Source organism: Lithobates pipiens, unplaced genomic scaffold, assembly GCF_037356315.1.
Source record: "Lithobates pipiens isolate NorthernLeopardFrog02 unplaced genomic scaffold, aLitPip1_a1.2 Scaffold_3, whole genome shotgun sequence".
Taxonomy (NCBI): Eukaryota; Metazoa; Chordata; class Amphibia; order Anura; family Ranidae; genus Lithobates; species Lithobates pipiens.
The window spans coordinates 59,847,266-59,867,114 of record NW_027507790.1 but is presented as its reverse complement, the minus strand read 5'-3'; the positions used below and the strand labels follow the sequence as shown (position 1 = coordinate 59,867,114).

Sequence of the window (19,849 nt, the reverse complement as noted above, 5' to 3'; positions counted from 1 at the left end):
TTTTTTTTTTAAATGTCTCAATTTATATATATATTTTTTCCTGTTTTTAAATTGTAGGCTCTACAGAATCACTATTACCCAGACGTTGTTAGAGCTGCCAATGTCATTAGTCGTTCCTTGTCCATACAAGAAAGTGATATTTCTGAGCTTCTTGAGTTATCTTCCTATGAGGTGAGGAACAGTGATCGGTTTTGTTATCTTTATACTAATTAAATTACACAAATCATATAAAGATACAGTATTTGAATGTTATAGTTAAGATGTATATGTTTTTAATATCTCATACTGTATGCTGGGGATATGCAATTAGCGGACCTCCAGATGTTGCAGAACTACAAGTCCCATGAGGCATAGCAAGTCCCTGGCAGCCACAAGCATGACACCGAGGCATGATGGGACTTGTAGTTTTGCAACAGCTGGAGGTCCGCTAATTGCATATCCCTGCTGTATGCAATGCATTAACTTTACAAAACTGGTTGATATATAAAAGAAAATAAAGGAAACCTGAAAGTGGAAAAGCTGCCTCATAACTATTTACATTTCTTGTTTTAGTTCCACAGTCAATGAATTTGGGCTTTAGCTTGCAAATGCTAGTCTAAAGAGCAATCTGTAGAGCAGCAGGTCAGTGGCGTAACTAGAACCTTCAGGGCCCCGATGCAAGAAACCATGAAGGGCCCCCCTGAACCCCAGCCAGGGCCCTTCCCTCCGATTCCGGCGGTGGAACTCCAGGGCGTGGTCACGGGTATGACCTTTGTGAGCCCTGTAGTTCCACCACTGGTATCAGTAGTTTTTTTTTTTATTATTTTTATTTTATTTTTAGGTGCCCCATTGGGGGACTGTTCCTAGTCAGGATGGGGTCCCCGTCCCCAGAAGAGATGAGGTCCTTTTCTCCAGGGCAGATGAAGTTACTGCCCCCAGGGGAGGTGGGGGTCCCTGTCCCCACGTGAGAAGGGGGCCCTGTCCCAAGGGGAAGATGGAGGGGGTATGTAATGGTGTGTGGGGGATGGGGTCCTCTCACTCACCATGAACAAGCTGTAAGCCGCGCACTCATCCATGTTGGCCTGGGCTCCATCCAGTGTGCTGCACGGGTGATCAGCATATCTCCCAGAAAGACCTTTCATCATCTGTGTATGACGGGGGAGGAGGGGGGCTGGCAGACAAGCCTGCAGGTCCTCCGGGGAGCCGGTTGTCATAGGGCTGAACTGCATCTGTGTGCTTAAAGTTTGTTTACCCGGGAGAAGTATGCAGTGCAGGCCGGACTCCAGGGGCGCGGGACTCTGGCTGGGGAAAACAGACATCGGACTGAGCGGCAATGCATGGAGCAGGGGAGGGGTACTCTGAGGAGCCGGCCGAGGACACAGGTCATGCGGGGAATGCACAACTGAAGAGCAGCCAGTGCGATAGTCGAGCATGGAGCTCTGCTAGTCACCCTCCAGCCACCCGTGTGCATGGTGCACTGGTACCCCTAGCTGCCTATGCTGCTGCCGGCCATATGTAGAGGGGGCTGCATGGGCCCCCTGCATCACAGGCCCCGGTTGCGGTCGCGACTGCTGCACCCCCTATAGTTGCGCCCCTGCAGCAGATATTTACAAAGGTCTATATCAACCTTGGTGTAAACAATATTGAAGCTACATCGCGACTGCTGCACCCCCTATAGTTGCGCCCCTGCAGCAGATATTTACAAAGGTCTATATCAACCTTGGTGTAAACAATATTGAAGCTACATCCAGCACATGGCTCTAAGTGCTCTGTTTACTCCCAAACTTGATATGGAGGCTACCTTAAAATGGATGTAAACTGTAGAAGTTGTGCCAAAATGGGCAGGCAGATGACAAAGTACTAGTCACCAGTATTAGGTGAAAGCTCCTGCAACAGATCTTTTCCCCTAAGCACACTTGCATACCATAAATTGCCCATCTATTTTAAAGGAGCAATTTCAGAAAATAAGTAGATTTAGATAACCTAACAGATCTTCTTTTGAGTACGAATCCACTTTTAAGAGCTTCAAGAAAAATATGTAGATGCAATTGAAATATCTTCTATATTGTTCTCTAAACTAGTGTTGACTACTAGGCTCTGACAGCTCAGTTCTTTTTGAGGATTCCTGGTACAATGTGTATTTCTCCATTGGATGTTTTTAATATAAGCCAGATTTTGATTTTGAGATTTCGTTTTTCTGTTGTGTATAAAAAATCTAAATCTGATTCTAAAATCTTTTAAAGTTATTTGAAAAGCAGATGAAGAAGCGCTTTGGGTCGGTGCCACTGGAATTTGAACCGGTTCGAGGACTTTTAGGCAGGAAACAAGATGTCACAGCTGAACACTTTTCTATATAGAGCGGAGTTCTGGGCAAAAATAAGTACACAAATAGTAATATGTTTGTATTTGACTTTTTTCCTCTATTCAAGCAGTCATCTCCCAATAATGGAAATGGAGGTAATTATTTTACGTGCATCATTTGAGAAATTGGAACTAGGTGGTCAAAGTGACACTTTCCATGTATCCTCCAAAAACTCCCATCTTGTGTCCCGTCACAGCGGGGTCTAGAAATCATGTCACACATGTGTATTCATGGATTTCTGGGTGGTTATGTAGTTACAAGCCTCATGCAAGGATGCTTACCCAAACAGACAATATGAAAAGACTTGGGACAGTATTGATTTTATGTCCATGTTTTGTGGCGTTTTTTTTTTGTTTGTCATTTTACTTTGTCTATGCATCTTTAGAACAATGTACCATGTATAAATAAATAAAAAAATTTTTTAATTTCTACAAATTGTGTTATAATTTTTATTCAAGTATGTGAAGGCCTGGTATAGACCTATTTCTTTATTGTACATCACGGGACACAGAGCAGAATAGTAATTACTTATGTGGGTTATAGGCCACCTTCAGGTGATGGACACTGGCACACCCAAGACAGGAAGTTGACTCCCTATATAACCCCTCCCATACTGGGAGCACCTCCGTATTTTTTTTCGCCAGTCTTTAAGGTGTTGGTCCCAAGTAAAGATTTAACTGGATTTAAACAGCCTCTACAGACCGGATCCAACCAAAGTGCCACTGAGACCAAAGTGGATGGTACCTGGGCCTTGTATTCGAGCAAGGTTTTGCCTGCAATGCCTCTTTGGAGGGCAGGACCCCTGGACCCAGTGCTTTGGTCATGCTCACATTACCATAGTTTTCTTGGCAGGGTGCTATACAGGTCCAAGGGAGTAGAACCCCGATATAAAAAAGGACCCGGTCCTTGAAGGTTTACTAAACGCAGCCCGCTGTGATGGGTGATGGATGAAGGTTGGATCTGTCTGATATCAGCAGAATCCTGCAGCAGGGATCAGGTAAGTGAAGAATACTAGGAACTTTTCAGTCTGCCTATGGATTTCTTCGGTGAGTAAATGTTGTCATGCCTAATTTCTCTACTAGAGGGGTAAAATGCACATACCTTTTTCATGCTCCTCAGATCTCGCCCTGTGTCAGCAGCAGACAGCATGCTTAGTCTCAGCCACCAGGAGGATATTAGCACCTTCCTAAAGCTTCCCCCCCCCACCCCCCCAGGGAGCAAGGGTGTTGGAGGCTTGTGGTTCCCCGTGTTTGTTTCTATATGTTGCCCCTTCTATCCTCTCCCCTCATGCTAGACCTGCCTAATGGCGCCCGCGTAAATTGTAAATTTTAAAAGTAAGGAGGGACGTGTTGGGGGACAGAATGGGGCATGGCTTAGCACAGGGCTGCCGTTCCCATAAGACAGCCTTGGAGCATACAGTGCAGATGGCTGAACGGACGCAGGAGCAGTAAGGTCATGTAAAGCTGATGCATACAGGCATTCCCAGTACACATTTACTCAGCATCAGGCTGAGCATTAAAAGCAGCTTTTCTTTGCTGGACAATTGCTCAGCAGGTGGTGCGCTGGTTACTTTAGTACCTCTGCTTTGGTGCCTATGACTATGCCCTCAAGGAAGGGTACAGACACCTCAGAGAAAGGCTCTTAAGGCATCTCCATCAGGCTCTGAGGATTCTAGTCATGTCTCAACATTACCTTCCTCCCCAGAGAGACCAAAGGTGGCTAATCAGGGTGAGCTGTTCTTATTGTCAGTTGCAGCTGTTTCCAATCTTCCAGCCCCTGTTTGTTACTGAAGACGTTTGTCCTCGGCTTTGGTTGGGTTACTATAGAGGTGAGCTGTTTAATCGCATCCTCTTCCTGGAGTGTAACAAAATGCAATAGATCTCTCTTCCCCACACCTGGCCCTCAAGCAACGGAGCAGCAGTGATCGCATATCATGATCATATAAATGCATGTTTGGATTTATATGCGTGGTATTTACATAATCGCGCAAGGGTGCTTGATCGCCTAAAGTTGCATGGTTGCACAATGAGGCATGTTAATACACGTTTACTTTAAATATACAGGATTCCTTATGTTCGCATAGGAATGCATGTCTGCGTAGATACATGTTGCGTAAAGTGGCATAACACGTTTCATAAACGCATGCTTACCTTGCAAAGATGCTTGTTCCATGGCACGTATTACATGGATGTGGCTGTACAGCGTGCACTTTTCATATTTTGCTTAAAAGTATATTTGTATGGACCGTGCTTCCATGAACACACGTTTCCATAAAGACATATTTCTTTGATACATGCTGCATACATTAAAGCTGTATATGTATGTACTTCTTTTGGAACTATTTACCTATGCTTATATTTGCATAAAGCTACAGAACTGCCTCAGGGGAGAAGCCTACAAAACAGAGTCCCAAGGCCTCCTTATGATGGGGCTCCCCCGCTCGATCAAGGTTGGGGGAAGACTTCTATGTTTTTTTTTCAGGGGTGTGGCAAGCAGAGATCTTTGGCGGATTGGTCATCTCTTTGGTAGCTCTAGGCTACTCCCCAAAGACCCTATGAAAGTAAGCCGTTATGTCTGGCGCTAAATCGCTTTGAGCGGCCCTCCCCTCCAGCGAAGGGGAACACACTCACCTGGGTACTGCATGGGTCCTGCTGCCCCTTACTCGGGAGGGACTGAGAAGGCTCAGAAGGTTTGGAAGCCTTGAGCCCGGGCACCCTTCGAGAGGGACATCCGGCCAGGCACCTGGACGCTAATGGCCTAGGGGGGATTGATGCCTCAGGGTGTAATCACAGAGACCCTCTCAGGAGAAGCAGGGTATGTGGTTTTATTAAAAAAATTTCATGGTACTAAAACCGATTGGAGATGTCAGACCCATTTTGGGTCTCAAAGATCTGAATTGCTACCTAAACATTCGCTCCTGTCACGTGGCGTCAGTCGTATCAACCCTACGGGAAGTTTTAGCATCAGTAGACATCAAAGATGCATATCTATGTGCCAGTTTTCCCGACTCATCAGAAATTTCCGCTTTTTGCAGTGTAACAGCACCACTTTCAGTCAGCGGCCTTGCCCTTCGGGTTAGCCACTGCTCCCCGGTTATTTACAAAAGTTCTGGCCCCAGTACTAGCAAGACTAAGGGGCCTGGGTATAGCAGTAATGGCATACCTTGATCTACAGCAGCAGGTTGTCTGTCGTTGGCACGATTAAACCAAGGGTGTCCAGTACAGTCGGTAATCTGGAACACCTGGGCTGGACTCTCAACCTAGAGAAATCATCCTTGCGATTAGTAAGGTTGTTTTTTTGTTTTGTTTTTGCCCCAAGCAAAATCAAGGCTATAGGGAAGCTGGTCCAGGTGGTCAAGGCGAGAAAGGGTTCTTCCATTTGCCTTTGCATGTGGTTGATAGGGAAGATGCTGCCTTCAGTCGAAGCGGGTCCCTATGTCTGGTTTCAAGATCGGTGCAATATAGTGTTCTGTTTTCTCGGAACAGGAAGGCCTAAGCCTTGGGCTATCCAATGAATCTGGCCCCAAGGGTGCGCCAGAGTCTCAGTTGGTGGTTGATAACCAAGGATTTTCAGGAAGGGAAATCCATCATTCTGGTTACTTGTAAAATAGTAACAGCTGGGAAGCAGTCCTAGAAGAGACCATTGTTCAAAGGAAATGGTCAGAGTCCGTGAAGTCCTTGTCCATCAACATCCTGAAGATTCGGGCAGTACATCTGGCTCTAATAGCCTGGACGTTCAGGTTGTGGAATGGTCCCATCAGGATACAGTCCAACTATGCCACAACAGTGGCATATTTCGATCTCCAAAAAGGGGCACCAAAAAGCTCACGCAGCCCAGAGGGAGGTGAATAATGTTCTTTTGGGCAGAGGAACATGTTACTGGACTATCTGCAATCTTTATCCCAGGGGTGGAGAATTGGCAGGCAAATTTTTCTGATCCAAGTCGTGCCCGGGAGAATGGTCTGCATATCCCAATATCTTTCTAGCCATATGCTAGAAAGGGGGTACCTCCTGGAAATAGATCTATTGGCATCTAAGTTCAACAAGAGGTTGGACAACTTTTGTTTCAAGAACCAGGGATCCCCTTGCCTAAGGGTTGGATGCTTTAATGACTCCTTGGGGTTCTCGCTGATCTATGCGTTCCCGCCAGTTCTGCTGCTACCGCTGTTATGCAGGCTCAGTGAGAAAACGGAAGCCGGTATTTCTAGTGGCTCCAGCGTGGCCCAGTGGATCCTGGTATGCAGGCATCTTAAATATGGCAGTAAGGGGATCCTTGGTCTCTTCCATCTCGGCCAGACCTGCTTTCTCAGGGGCTGCTGTTCCATCCTGCCTTACAAGCGATAAATGTGACGGTTTGGCTATTGAAACCCACATTTTAAGGAGTAGGGTTTTCAAGTTCAGTAGTAACTACCCTGATTAATGCAAGGTAGAAGGCCACTATGACCATTTACTATAGGGTCTGGAAGGCCTATGTTTACTGGTGTGAAACCAAAAGATGGCATCCTCAGAAGTATATCATAAGTAGAGTTCTTGCCTTCCTACAATTAGGAGTAGAAATTAGGTTAGCAGTGAGTACTTTCAAGGGTCATTGGTCCGGGCCTTTATACAAGGGGTAACGCATTTAATTCAGCCAGTTAAGTCGCCCTTGTGCCCGTGGGATTTAAGTGTGGTTTTGTCAGCTTTACAAGGTCAGCATTTTTTTTTGAGCCCTTGTGACAGGGAAATTGGTGTTCTTGGTTCCGGTAACTTCTGCAAAAAGAGTTCCAGAGTTGGCAGCTTTTTCTTGTTAAAAAAAAATAAAATAAAAACATGCTTAATCATTCTTAAGGATAAGGTGGTGCTGTGTCCTCACCTATCCTTTTTTTATCTAAAGTAATATCTAGTTTTTCAACTTTTTTAAGATGTTTCCTTAAACTTCGTTTTTTTTTCCAGGACTCCGTTCTACAGAAGAAAGATTTACTCTCTCGATGTAGTGAGTGTTTTAAAGTCTTATCTGGAAAACAACTGCAGTATGTTCAAGAGGAAGTAAACCCTGATGGGTTTACTTCCTCTTTGATTCCCTGCAAAGGTAAAGCATAATGGACTAATATGCATCCCATAGTAGTCCATTATGTGTCACTTACCTGATACAGGAGCCAGCCAAGTCACCGATGTCCCCTTTTGTACGGAGCCTCCATCTTCTTGGTGGGTCCCGCTGCTCCGGCGCTGTCATTCGATGACGTTGCTCCGGCACATGCGCACGAGAGCCGCGACTCGCGGCACATCGCCGTTAACAGCGGCGCGCCGCTGTCTACGGCGCATGCGCTGTAGACAGAGGTGCCTGTCTTTTGGCAAATATCTCCTAAACCGTGTAGGAGATATTTCTTGGACCTACAGGTAAGCCTTAATCTAGGCTTACCTGTAGGTCAAAGTGGTTTGTAAGGGTTTACAACCACTTTCAAAGCTAAAGGTTAGGTATATTTCATAGCATAGTTACATTGGTCCATATTGGACCAATGTAAGTATGCATATCTTCTAGCTGAGGCAAGTATAAGCCACAAATCACAAACGTAGTTGCCACCGCTATTACATTGACGGCAACTGTAAAAGTAACAGATCATTAGGAGTAAAGCTGAAGTTTACGTATAATTTGTATAGCATAGTTACATTGGTTCAGCTTGGACCAATGCAAGTATGTGTAGCGAAGACACTTTGGACAAAGTGTCTGTCATGTACAAATTTAGTTTTTGTAAATGACAGTAAAGGGGTTCTGAGGGTTAATTGTGTAGGTTTAACTTTGACATCAGTTTGGCTGGGCTGTGATAGAGTTCTGCCTGGTCATGTGTACAGTTAGGTGCACATGACAGGCTCAGAACCAGTCCTGGTTGGATATTTTAGGTATCAGCTTTCCTGGAGCCAATCAGTGGGTGCGCCGGGCCCTGCTGAGGAGTCTGGGGAAGGGTACTTAAGATGTTGAAGTCGCATGTTCTAGGTTCGTTCGTGAGGCCTTAGCGGTCTGTTCCTGATACTGGACCGGGGTAGCTCCGCGAGGGGTCACGGGAGCGTTCATCACTCTGCAACATGCTTCGGTTGGCTAACCCCAATAGACCCGCCTGGTCTGGGGTGAGGATCTGGCTGGTCCGAGCCGCAGTAACTGAGGATTCAAGGCGTCTTGGTGTGCTCTCGGCTGGGAAGGGCACCGCAGCTCGCATAAGTGACCGGGGGAGGACTCTTCGGAGAAGGGCCAACAAGCTGGCATCCTGAGAAGTGCCTGGTTACTGAGTTGTGAAGGATACTGACGAATTCACGCTTTTTCCAGTACTGCCAAGGAGACTGAGAATGTTCCAGGTACTGAGGAAAAAGGTTCCGGTTCACTTCTGTTACCAGTTACTCAAGGTCAAAGATTTCACAAGTTCTGGATCAAAGTGCTGACTGCCATAATCTGACTAGAGATTTGTTCAGCCTTGAAGCGCCCAAGTGGCTATTCTCTGGGTGGTATTAGAGACTTTCTAATATTAGCGGTTCAAGGTGCCTGAGTTTCTTCACCTTTGCCCTCTGTTCCCATATGAGACTGTGTTGTTGGATGTTACCCCTGCAAATAAAAAACCTTTTCTAAAGGACGTTTATGGTGTCAGCATCCAAAGTTGTTGGGTACTAACTCTGGGAACCCCTAGATGTGGAAGAACCAGCCAAGCAGAGGTAACCGTTAAGCCCAAAAGTTAAGGCCGCCCTGCCAAGGGTTATGGCCACTACATATGCATATCTCGTACCTGACCAATGTCTGTGAGCTTCAAATCATTGTAGTATTCACCAGTACTGCAGCGATTACCAGCATTCTTTAGGGTTTAGTGCCAAGCGCCTGTCCATCTGCATAGGAACCACAAGAAGGTCGCTTGCTCTGCCGCTACTCAGTAGTCGCCGTCCTACATCTCCACCTATTCAATCACCAAAAGCCTTGCATGCCTTAAAAAATAAAAATACACAACTCTTTCAGTGCCGACCCAGGTGACCCCCTGTAGTTACTATGTAGAAGAAAAGCTTCTTGGCACTGGACCTGAAAGACTGCTGCTAATCACTGCAGTGGCAGCAACTACTACAGCTATTTGCAGCTTACACAGACATCAGTCGGGTATGAAATATGCATACTTACTTTGGTTCAGCTTGGACCAATGTAACTATGCTGTATAAATGATGCCTAAACTTCCGCTTTAATCTTTGATCTGTTACTTTTACAGTTGTAAATAGCATTTTGTATAGTAGTTGTCTTCATTTTTTAATATAGAATTTGTTCTTGCTAAATTAATACACATGGAAACGTGTTAAAGTGGTCCTAAACACTAAATGTTTACCTTGATGCATTAGTGTAAAAAAAAAAAACCTTGCACTGACTTTTATCCTCAAAAGTTCTCTATGGATCCAGCACTGTGCCAGGCTGCAGGTCTCTTCTCCCCTTTTCCTGGTCTCACAGGTTTTGCTAAGAGCAACAGGAGCCTTTGTCCCCTGTAGCTGTCAGTCAAATTCAGTGAGGAGGGAGCAGAAGAGGCAGAGGGAAGAGAACCAGAAGGGGACCCCAGAAGAAGAGGTAAGGGGCCTCTCTGTGCAGTACCATTGCACAGAGCAGGCAAGTACAAACCTTTTTTCTTAACGTACATCACGGGGCACAGACCCATAGTAGTTACTATGGTTTATAGGCCACCTTCAGGTGATGGACACTGGCATGCCCCAAGATAAAAAGTGCACTCCCTATATAACCCCTCCCACTACTGGGAGTATCTGTTTTTTCACCAGTGTCCAAGGTGTTGGTCACGAGTAAAGATGTGTTGTGCTAAGCTCCACTGGAGCAATCCTTGCTGGGGCTAGCCATGGAGCTGGATCCATTCAAAGTGTCTCTTAGGCCGAATTGAATGGTACCCTTGCCTTGTGTCCGAAGAAACAAGGTTTTGCCTGTAACGCTTCTCTTTTTAGAGAGCTGGACCCCAGGATCCAGTAGTTTAGGTAGTAAGGCCATAAAGTTTTACCGGCGGTGGTGCTATTACAGGTCCAGGATTGTGGGTTTCCTCGAGGATCCCCAGCTCCTGAAGGTTTAACGGAACCCACCGTGAAAGGTGAAGATTGGGTCTGTTGGTTTTTTACCACAGAAAACCCTGCAGCGGGAAAGGTAAGTGGTGTTTTTCCAAGAAATGTTTGAATTTTCTTATGTTTCCTTTAACCACTTAAGGACCGCCTCACGCCGATGTACGTCGGCAGAATGAAACGGCTGGGCACAGGCATGTAAAGGTACTTTGCCCTTTAAGAACCCAGCCGTGGGTCGCGCAAGTGCCACTGCTGGCGGCGCACTAACAACCAGGTCCTGAGCTCCGTGGCCCGCTGACACGATCGCCGCCGGTGTCCCGCGATCGGGTAACAGAGCTGAAGAACGGGGAGAGGTAAGTGTAAACAAACCTCTCCCCGTGCTTCCTAGTGTGGCTGTCACTGATTGTCTGTTCACTCTTATAGGGAAAGACGGTCAATGATGTCATGCCAAGCCACGCCACCTACAGTAAAAAAACACACTCACACTTAACTCCTACACTGCCCCCTAGTGGTTAACCCATTCACCGCCAGTGACATTTTTACAGTAATCAGTGCATTTTTAGTCGCACTGATCGCTGTATTAATGCCAATGGTCCCAAAAATATGTCAAAATTGTCTGACGTGTCCTCCATAATGTCGCAGTCGCAATAAAAATTGCTGATTGCCGCCATTACTAGTTAAAAAAAAATGATTAATAAAAATGCCATAAAACGATCCCCTATTTTGTAAACGCTAAAACTTTTGCACAAACCAATCGATAAATGCTTATTGCTATTTATTTTCCCCAAAAATACGTAGAAGAACAAGTATCGTAAACCTAAACTGAGGGAAAAAAAATAGTTTTTTTTATATATTTTGTGGGGATATTTATTATAGGAAAAAGTAAAAAATATTGAATTTTTTTCAAAATTGTCTCTATTTTTTTTTTATAGCGCATTAAATAAAAAACGCAGAGGTGGTCAAATACCACCAAAAGAAAGCTCTATTTGTGGGAAAAAAAGACGCCAATTTTGTTTGGGAGCCACGTTGCACAACTGCGCAATTGTCAGTTAAAGCGACACAGTGTCAAATCGCAAAAACGGAGCCTGTTCCTTTAGCTGGAAAATAGTCCGGGCTTAAGTGGTTAAGTTGGTAAATGTTATCATGCCTATGTGTCACCACTGGGGGCTGTATAGACCACATACCTTCTCACACCCTTCCTCAGAGCTCACAATGTGTCCAGAGCAGCAGCTTCCATTTCCTCCATCCAGCATCAGACCTCTGGTAAGTCTGGGGGGGGGGTTTTCCTCCCCACCAGACGCCCCCACCTGTGCTATTTGCTACCCCTCTTCACGAGGAAGGAGCACAAAAAAAAAAATTAACGACACACCACACTACTCGGCGGCTTCCAGGCTCTCCTCGCCATTTTTTCCCCTCTGTGAGATCCCATAGGATCAGAGGCCCGCCCTCGCGCTGGAAAAGTTTATTTGAAAGAGGGTGCGGGGCTTAGCGCAGCATTGGCGTCCTTCAGCACCTAGCGCGGGGAAGAGTGTTTTTAAAAGCACTAGTGTTATTGCTGCAAGCTGCAGAGGGACACAAGAGTGTAGAGGGGCATAAAAGAGGTTGGTAGGCATTCTTTTTGACACATTTACTTTGTAGCAGCGGCTGACTATTGCTCAAGCAGTGGATGCAATTTCTTCTGGCAGCACCTCTGCTTTGTGCATCAGGCTAAATTCAGAAAGGGGGGTTGAAACGCCCCCAAAAAGGGAGTTAAAAGGGTCTCCCTCAAGCTCTGGAAAGCCTACTCTTCAAATGGCATCCTCCCCTGAGAGGGGGTGGCTGGTCAGAGTGAGCATTGGGGCCATGAAATGTTTGCAGCTGTTTTAAACACTGCAGCCCCTGTTCATTTAACTTTTTCCTCAGCCATGGTAGTTTTTTTTTAAAAAGTTTAACAACTATAATTGCATCCCAGTGTGGTCAAAATGCGACAGGTTCTCTTCCATTTTCTGAAGACCCTCAGACTGAGGAACTAGGGGCAGGAGAAGACGATTCCCTCAGGGGACTGTGGTGAGGCTGATGACTGCTCTTCTGAGGTGTCAATTGCAGGAGAGTTAGCTTTCACAATCTATCAATGTAACCTTGATGGTACAATTTCTTGCTGAATGGATCCGCTCCACATTTATGTACCCTTAACTGAATGTTTGAGTTCGCTAAAGCCTCTTCAAGCTGTTAATGCTTTTTCCTGTCCATTCTTTGTTGGGAAACTTTTATCCCTTTCACGATAGCACCTTGGAGAGAGCGTAGCTCCACCTCTTCACAGGAAACACTGCGTGACAACGCCCCTTTTAAAAGCAGCTGCTTCCACCATGCCGTCAGTTTTAGAAGCACTGCTGGGGAAAAAATGCACATCATGCAAAAATCCTTTAAGGGACTCTTGGTCCAAACCCCTGTGCAGATCCTGCATTGCGGATTTAGTAAAAAGTCCTCACAGGAGTGCAAGGAGCTCTTATCTGCTGTAAGAAAAGAAATAGAGGCCTAGGGACAGTGCGTTCCCTTGTGAAAAAGCATGGCCAGAGTTCCAGCCAAGAATAGAGCTCAGTCCAGTCTCCCTCCGTCCACTTCCATACATATGAAAAGTGAGTCTGAGGAAGAAAGTGAAAGCATTCCTCCCTCAACCATTTATTCTGAGTAGGAGGAAGAAGCCAGATCATCTAGATACAAACTTTCACTTGAGGAGGTGGATGATCTACTCAAGGCAATTTATACTACCCTGGAGATCCAGGAAGAAAAAACCCAGCTGTTGATACATGACAAGATGTACCAAGGGCTGGAGGAGATTAAACACAGAGTCTTCCCTGTGCATAAAGTTTTAACAGACACTATTAAAAGGGAGTGGAAGGATCCAGAAAAAAAGGCAGTTCTTCTCTAAAGCCCTTTAAAAGGAGGTTTCCTTTTGAGGAAAATTGGATATTTGTGTGGAATAAAAAAAACAAAAATAGATGCTGCCTTTTCACAAGTGTCTAGGAAGACTGATTTAGCCTTTGAGGATATGGGGATTCTCAAAGATGCGATGGACAAGAGGGCAGATGGGCTACTGAAGAAAGCCTGGGATTCATCTTTAGCCAATCTGAAATCTGCAATGGCAGCTACAGTTGTAGCTAGGAATTTGGAGTGTTGGCTAGACCAACTTAAGAGTCAGAGTCTATCAGGATATCTGCCAGATCCTCAGCGCTTGTTAACTTAGCGAGAAGAGCCCTCTGGTTAAAGACTTGGTCAGGGGATTTGGCTTCTAAAGTAAAACTGTGCGGAATTCCCTTTTCAGGGACCTGATGTTCGGGCCAGAACTGGAGGCTATCCTTGACAGGACTGCAGACAAAAAAAAGCTTTCCCACAGAAAGAAAGTGGTGCAGCAGAGGAAGAATTTTTGTCCTTTTCGACAAACTGATAAGGAAAAAGACCAGACAAAGAAAATCCTCAGAGAGGAAGAGGCAGAGGCGGGGTACTGTTTAGAAACCCAGAGCAATCCCCTAAAAAAACAATGACGATCTCCCAGTAGGCGGGAGACTTCAGGATTTCTTGCCAGTTTGGGGAGAAACGACAAGTCCATTTCTTCTGGGGTTACTCAAACAGGGTTATCATCTAGAATTCTCACAAAATCCCCCAAGTTGGTTTTACATCACAAACCTGCCAAGGGATCAGGAGAAGGCTCTGGCTATGAAATCGCTTCTACAAGAGCTGATGCAACAGAAAGTCATCCCCCAGGTTCCAAAAGGTCAAGAGGGGAAAGGGTTTTACTTCCATATTTTTCTGGTCAAAAAACATCCGGAAAGTTCCGCCTGATTCTCAATTTGAAATTTCTGAATCGATCCATAAAATACAAAAAATTCAGGATGGATACAATTTTCTCGGTGAGGAACTTACTTACCCCCAAGTGTTACATGGCTTCCATCGACTTGAGAGATGCCTATCGCCATATTCCAATAGCACCCCATCACAAAGTTTCCTGCGTCTTGCAGTCAATCTGGGGGAAAGGGAGTTTTGGCATCTGCAGTTCCGAGCTCTGCCCTTTGGCCTTTCCTCCTCTCCGAGCGTATTCACGAAGGTGATGGCAGAAGCCTTGGAGCCTCTGAGGCTGAAAGGGATCCCAATAGTGCCCTATTTGGAAGACCTGCTACTGTTTGCCGACTCAAGCGGTCAAGTAGAAGTCAATCTTCAAATAACTCAAGCACATCTAAAGAGTTTGGGTTGGCTTCTCAACCTTCAAAAGTCAAACCTAATACCATCTTGTAGGGTTAGGTTTCTGGGGTACGAAGTAGATTCATTAGAATAAAGAATATTTCTGCCCCAGGAGAAAATAGAGAAGATGCAGTCAGTTCTGAAAGCACTTCAATTCAACTCGGAGATTTCCGTAAGACAAGCCATGTCGGCTCTGGACCTGTTGACATCGGCAATTCCCTCGGTACAGTGGGCCAGGTTCCATGCTCGTCCACGGCAGGCGGATATCTTGAGGAATTGGTCATACCAGGAACCTCCTGGAGAAGAAGTTCTTCATAGGGCCAAGAGCAAAAAGATCGCTCTGGTGTTGGGGAAACCAAAGAAACATCTCAAAAGGGCTTCTCTGGTCCTTCCTGGTAACCAGAAGACTGACCACAGATGCCAGCGCATGGAGCTGGGGAACCCACCTAGAAGAACAAACGGTTCAGGGGGTTTGGTCCGAACCAGAGGCAAGAAGGTCATCGAATTGGAGAGAGTTAAAGGCTATTCACCTAAGCCTTCTCTCCTTCCAGGAAGTTCTAGTGAGACAGCATGTCCAAATATTGTCGGACAATATGACGGCAGTATTATATTTAACAAAGCAAGGGGGCACAAAAAGCAGAACCTTGATGGAGCTAGCTTACGAAATCCTGAGAAAGCAGAGAACAAGTTGGCCTCTCTATCAGCAGTCCATTTGAAGGGGACGGAAAACACCTTGGCAGATCTCCTCAGCAGGAGAGAAATAAGGGAAGCCGAGTGATCTCTAAATCAGGAATTATTTGAGACGATCTCCAGGAGATGGGGTTCCCCTCAGGTGGACCTCTTTGCAAAACAAGAAAATGCAAAAGTACCAGACGACTTCTCCCTTCAGAGGCAGGATCAAGCTCTCGGAATAGATGCGTTGGCCCACAAGTGGGACTTCCGGCTGTCTTACACTTCCCCCATTTCAGCTGATTCCAAGGGTGTTAGCCAAATTCAGGCTGGAATCCACTGAACTAATCTTAATAGCTCCATATTGGCCTAAAAGACCATGGTTTTCAATCTTGATGAAACTCTCAGTGAAACCTCCTTGGAAGTTGCCAAGCAGGACAGATCTGCTGAGTCAGGGCCAGATCCTTCATCCAGATCCAGCTTATCTCAATTTAACAGCCTGGTTTCTGAGGAACAAATCTTAAGACAGAAGGGCTTATCAGAGAAAATTATTACAACCCTTCTTGCAAGTAGGAAAAAAGTGACGAGACATTTATTTCAAAGTCTGGAAGGTGTATAATACCTGGTGTTCCAGAAAAAAACTTTAATTTGCTTAGTACAATTTTGGTTTTGGAATTTCTTCAAGAAGGATTTGAGAAGGGGTTAGCAGCAAGTACGCGCAAGACGCAGGTAGCTGCTTTATCATTTTTTTTTTTGAAAGGACCTTGTCAAGGGAACGTTTAATAATCAGATTTTTTAGAACTATGGCTAAAGTAAAACCTAGACCTATTGTTTTCCCAAATGGGATTTATCTTTTAGTTCTTCAGGGACTGACAAAGACTCAGTTTGAACCTATAGAAGGATCATCGTTAAAGTTTTTGACATTCAAAACTGTTTTGTTAGTGGCGGTAACTTCTGCCTGTAGAATCAGTGAGTTACAAGCTCTATCAATTAAAGAACCCTTTATGAGATGTTTACGAGATAGGGTAGTCTTAAGGACGGATCCAGCCTTCCTGCTGAAAGTGGCTTCAGTCTTTCATCGTACACAGGAGATCATTCTCCCTACATTTTGCCCTTTACCTTCGGGGCCAGAGAAAGACGCCTTCCATACTCTTGATGTCAGGAGGTGTCTTCTTAACTATTTGGAGATAACAAAGGACTTTAGAAAATCATATTCATCCTGTTTTAATTGGAGGTACTCACAAGGGATGTAAAGTTTCCAAAAGCACCCTCGGAAGATGGTAAAAACAAGCCATTAAAGAGGCATACACCTCTTTGGGTCTGGAATCTCCAGAAAGGATTTTGCCTCATTCGATTCGAGCAGTAGCGGCATCATGGGCAGAAAGGGTCGGGGCATCTCCTGAGCAAATTTGCAAGGCTGCCACATGGTCCAGTTTTCAGTTGTTCAACCTTTATAAGGCACTACCGCTTGGATCTGCTTTCAGCCTCGGACCAATCCTTTGGTAGGAAGGTTTTACAGGCAGTAGTCCCACCCTGAAGTAAGTTTCTTGGTTATCCTCTCCAAGGTGCTGTCCTGAAAGGCGAAGGGAGAAAACTTTAGATAGACTTACCGATGACTGTATTTCTACGAGCCTTTCAGGACAGCAGCCTACTTCCCTCCCTAGGTTATTATGTATAATGTATAGTTATAGGGCTTGGTAAATGCTTATACTTTCTAGCATGTCGGAGGATTTCTTGGTAACAACTGATGGCAGGGTGGAAGCTGCTGCTTTTAAAAGGGGAGTTGTCACGCAGTGTTTCCTGAAAAGAGGTTGAGCTATGCCAAGGTGCTGTCCTGAAAGGCTTGTAGAAATGCCGTAAGTCTAACGAAGGTTTTTTTGTATTTGGAGGATCACCCAGATGAGCATTATTTTCCATTCTAAAGTTTTCACTCTTTTCCTGTGGTAGAGAAAATTCACTAAGCGGGGTATACCAGCAATTAACGCTACTAATGATTGGAATTCCTTTAACAAAAAAATACCTTTTTCTCTGGCAGGTTGAGTGTCTCAGCCTGCGCTTGACAGCAATTGGTTAATCGTTGAGAAACCAGTTTTAACAGGTGTTTAAGGTTATCCAGGAGGCAGCTTTATGTTTGCAATAGTTGCTATGACAGATTGCACCCTCGCTAAGTCATCCAAGAAGCTCCTGGCTAGTCTTCCCTTTTGCGGAAAGACCGCTATCTGGGGATATTTTGGATATATCCAAAGAATTTCTAGCAAAAGAAAGATACCCCTTTTGCCCTTTAAAGTGGTTGTATACTCATTTTTTTAACTTTTACCTACAGGAAAGCCTATAATAAGGCTTACCTGTGGGTAAAAAAAATATCTCCTAAACCTGTACGGCTTAGGAGATATTCCCCTCGGTATGCGCAGCTGACTGCAGCGGCGCATGCGCACAAGGGGATTCTCGGCTGAAAGTCCGGCAGTGACCGGCCCGGCTGGGATGAAATCTCCCACACGCATGCATGGGAGTGATGATATCGCGGCTCCGCCCACTCACAGCGCCGGAGCCGCGATACCCGGAAGAAACACAGAGGGAGCATGTCAGCGTGGATCGGGCCAGATGTTGGGCCCTTGTTCTAAGGTAAGTATTTCATAATGAGCGGTGCATACTAGCTCATTATGCCTTTTGCTTTGCAGGTGGTAAAAAAATAAATAAAAAATTAGCGGGTTTACTACCGCTTTAAATGAAGGAGTAAATGTATTTTTTATTTCAAAGCTCCTCCTGTGCCAGGGGCATCAACCTCCAGGCAGGCACGGCTGCCTCTGCCATCAGGTTCAAAGGGTAATCCTCAGGTTTAACCCCAGGGACAAACGAAGTCTTGAGGGAGGAAGCCTACAAGATACTGTAGCCTCCTTATGAGGAAGTACCCCCACTTGCTCAATAGGGAGAATTCTTCTGCAGTTCTCAGGGATCTGGCAGAAGGAATGTCAAGACGAATGGGGGACTTCCTCAATGGCTCCAAAGTACAAACTGGAGTTCCAAAAGTTTCCGTCTCCTGGTTTTCTCAGATGAAACGTTCCTAAGGATCCAGAGAAAAAAATCTTTCTCTCTAGCATTGGACCATCTTTTGGCAAAAAGCGTTCATGGTGGCCCCCATGTAAGAGCAGAGATTGGGGTTTGGTTAAATCCAAATGGACATTCTAGATCTCAAAAATCTAAAATTCAGTTGCTGAATATAATCTCTCCCCTTTTTGCATGAAGATGCATATCTCCATACGCTTATTTTTTCGCTCACTAGTAATATTTTCTTTCAAAGTGGAAAATCCTCTTTTTCAGTGTGTAGCTCTGCTTTCCAATCTAGCTGCTACACCTCGAGTACAAGGTTCTGGCTCCTTTTTCTAGCCAGATTGAGGGCCTAAGGTATGATTATGGTTTACCTAGTCGATCTGTTCTCGTTAGACCAGTCTGTAGCCCGCTTAGACCAAAAGTATGGTCACCACATTAGACTACCTGGAATATCTAGGTCAGATTCTCAACCTAGGAGGAATCCTCTTTAAACATGAAGAAAATACTTGGGTCTGATCATAGGTACACCCAGAAAAGGGTATTTGTACCCCAGGCAAAGATCAGCTCAGTAAAAAGGACTGATCTAGATAGTTGAAGCAAGATGTTTTTCTCCTATTCAACTTTGCATGATGTTGTCGGGAAAGATGGTGGCTTCATTCAAAGCCGTTCTTTATGCTCAGTCTCATTCTAGACTGCTGCGAAGCAGTATCCTATCTGCTTGAAACTTAGAATTCAAGCTATGGCCACATCACCCTGATAGCGCTCAATCTCGTCCGATCTTGAAGGCTAAGCAGGGCCAGGCCGCCTGAAAGACCACCTGGAAATGCCAGGTGCTGTAGGCTGGGTGCGCCGGAGCCTCAGTTTAGGGTTAACATCCAAAAATCTGTGAAGGGGAAAATCCTTCTTTTAGTTACCTGGGAAATAGTATCAACATACGCCAACCTTATTTTTTTGTTTTAGGTTGAGGGACAGTCCTGAAAGAGGCAGCTGTCCAGGAGAAGGGGCATAGATAAGAAATGGCCTTGTCCATTAACATTTTAAAAATTCAGGCAGAACACTTGGTTCTGAGGGTCTGAACGTTCAAAGTATTGTCCTGCTAGGAGTCGATCAGTTTATACCACAGCAATGGCCTATATTAATCACCAAGGGGGCAGAAGAAGTTGTGCGGCCCAGAGAAAGATGAATCTTATCCTATCTTGAGAAGAAAACAATGTACTTTTCCTATCGGCAGTTTTCATTCTAGGAAAAGAAAATCGTCAGGCGGACTACTTGAGTCGCCAGCAGTTTTTCCTAGGAAAAGGTTTCCTTTACCCTGATAACTTCCTGTCAATATGTCAAGGATGGGGGATCCCAGACATAGATCTGTTTGCGTCCAGGATCAACAAAAAAGATGACAACTTTGTGTCAAGAACAAGGATCCGCTAGCATGTAGAACGGATGCCTTGCTATTCCTGTGGAATTGGTCCTCACTGATTTGTGCATTCCCTCCTGTTCTGCCTGCATCCACAACTTCTTCACAGTAGGA

General features: G+C 45.2%; 1 protein-coding gene across 1 annotated transcript in view; it reads left to right on the top strand.

The window, feature by feature from the left end:
* NOC4L (nucleolar complex associated 4 homolog) overlaps positions 1-2,776 on the top strand; it is a gene marked incomplete in the record, with an annotated part of 52,354 nt that extends 49,578 nt beyond the window's left edge. Inside the window, 2 exon segments of the mRNA XM_077461743.1 lie at positions 58-171; positions 2,223-2,776. Coding sequence (XP_077317869.1) covers positions 58-171; positions 2,223-2,336 — 228 coding nt within the window.
* Between the last annotated feature and the right edge of the window lie 17,073 nt (positions 2,777-19,849).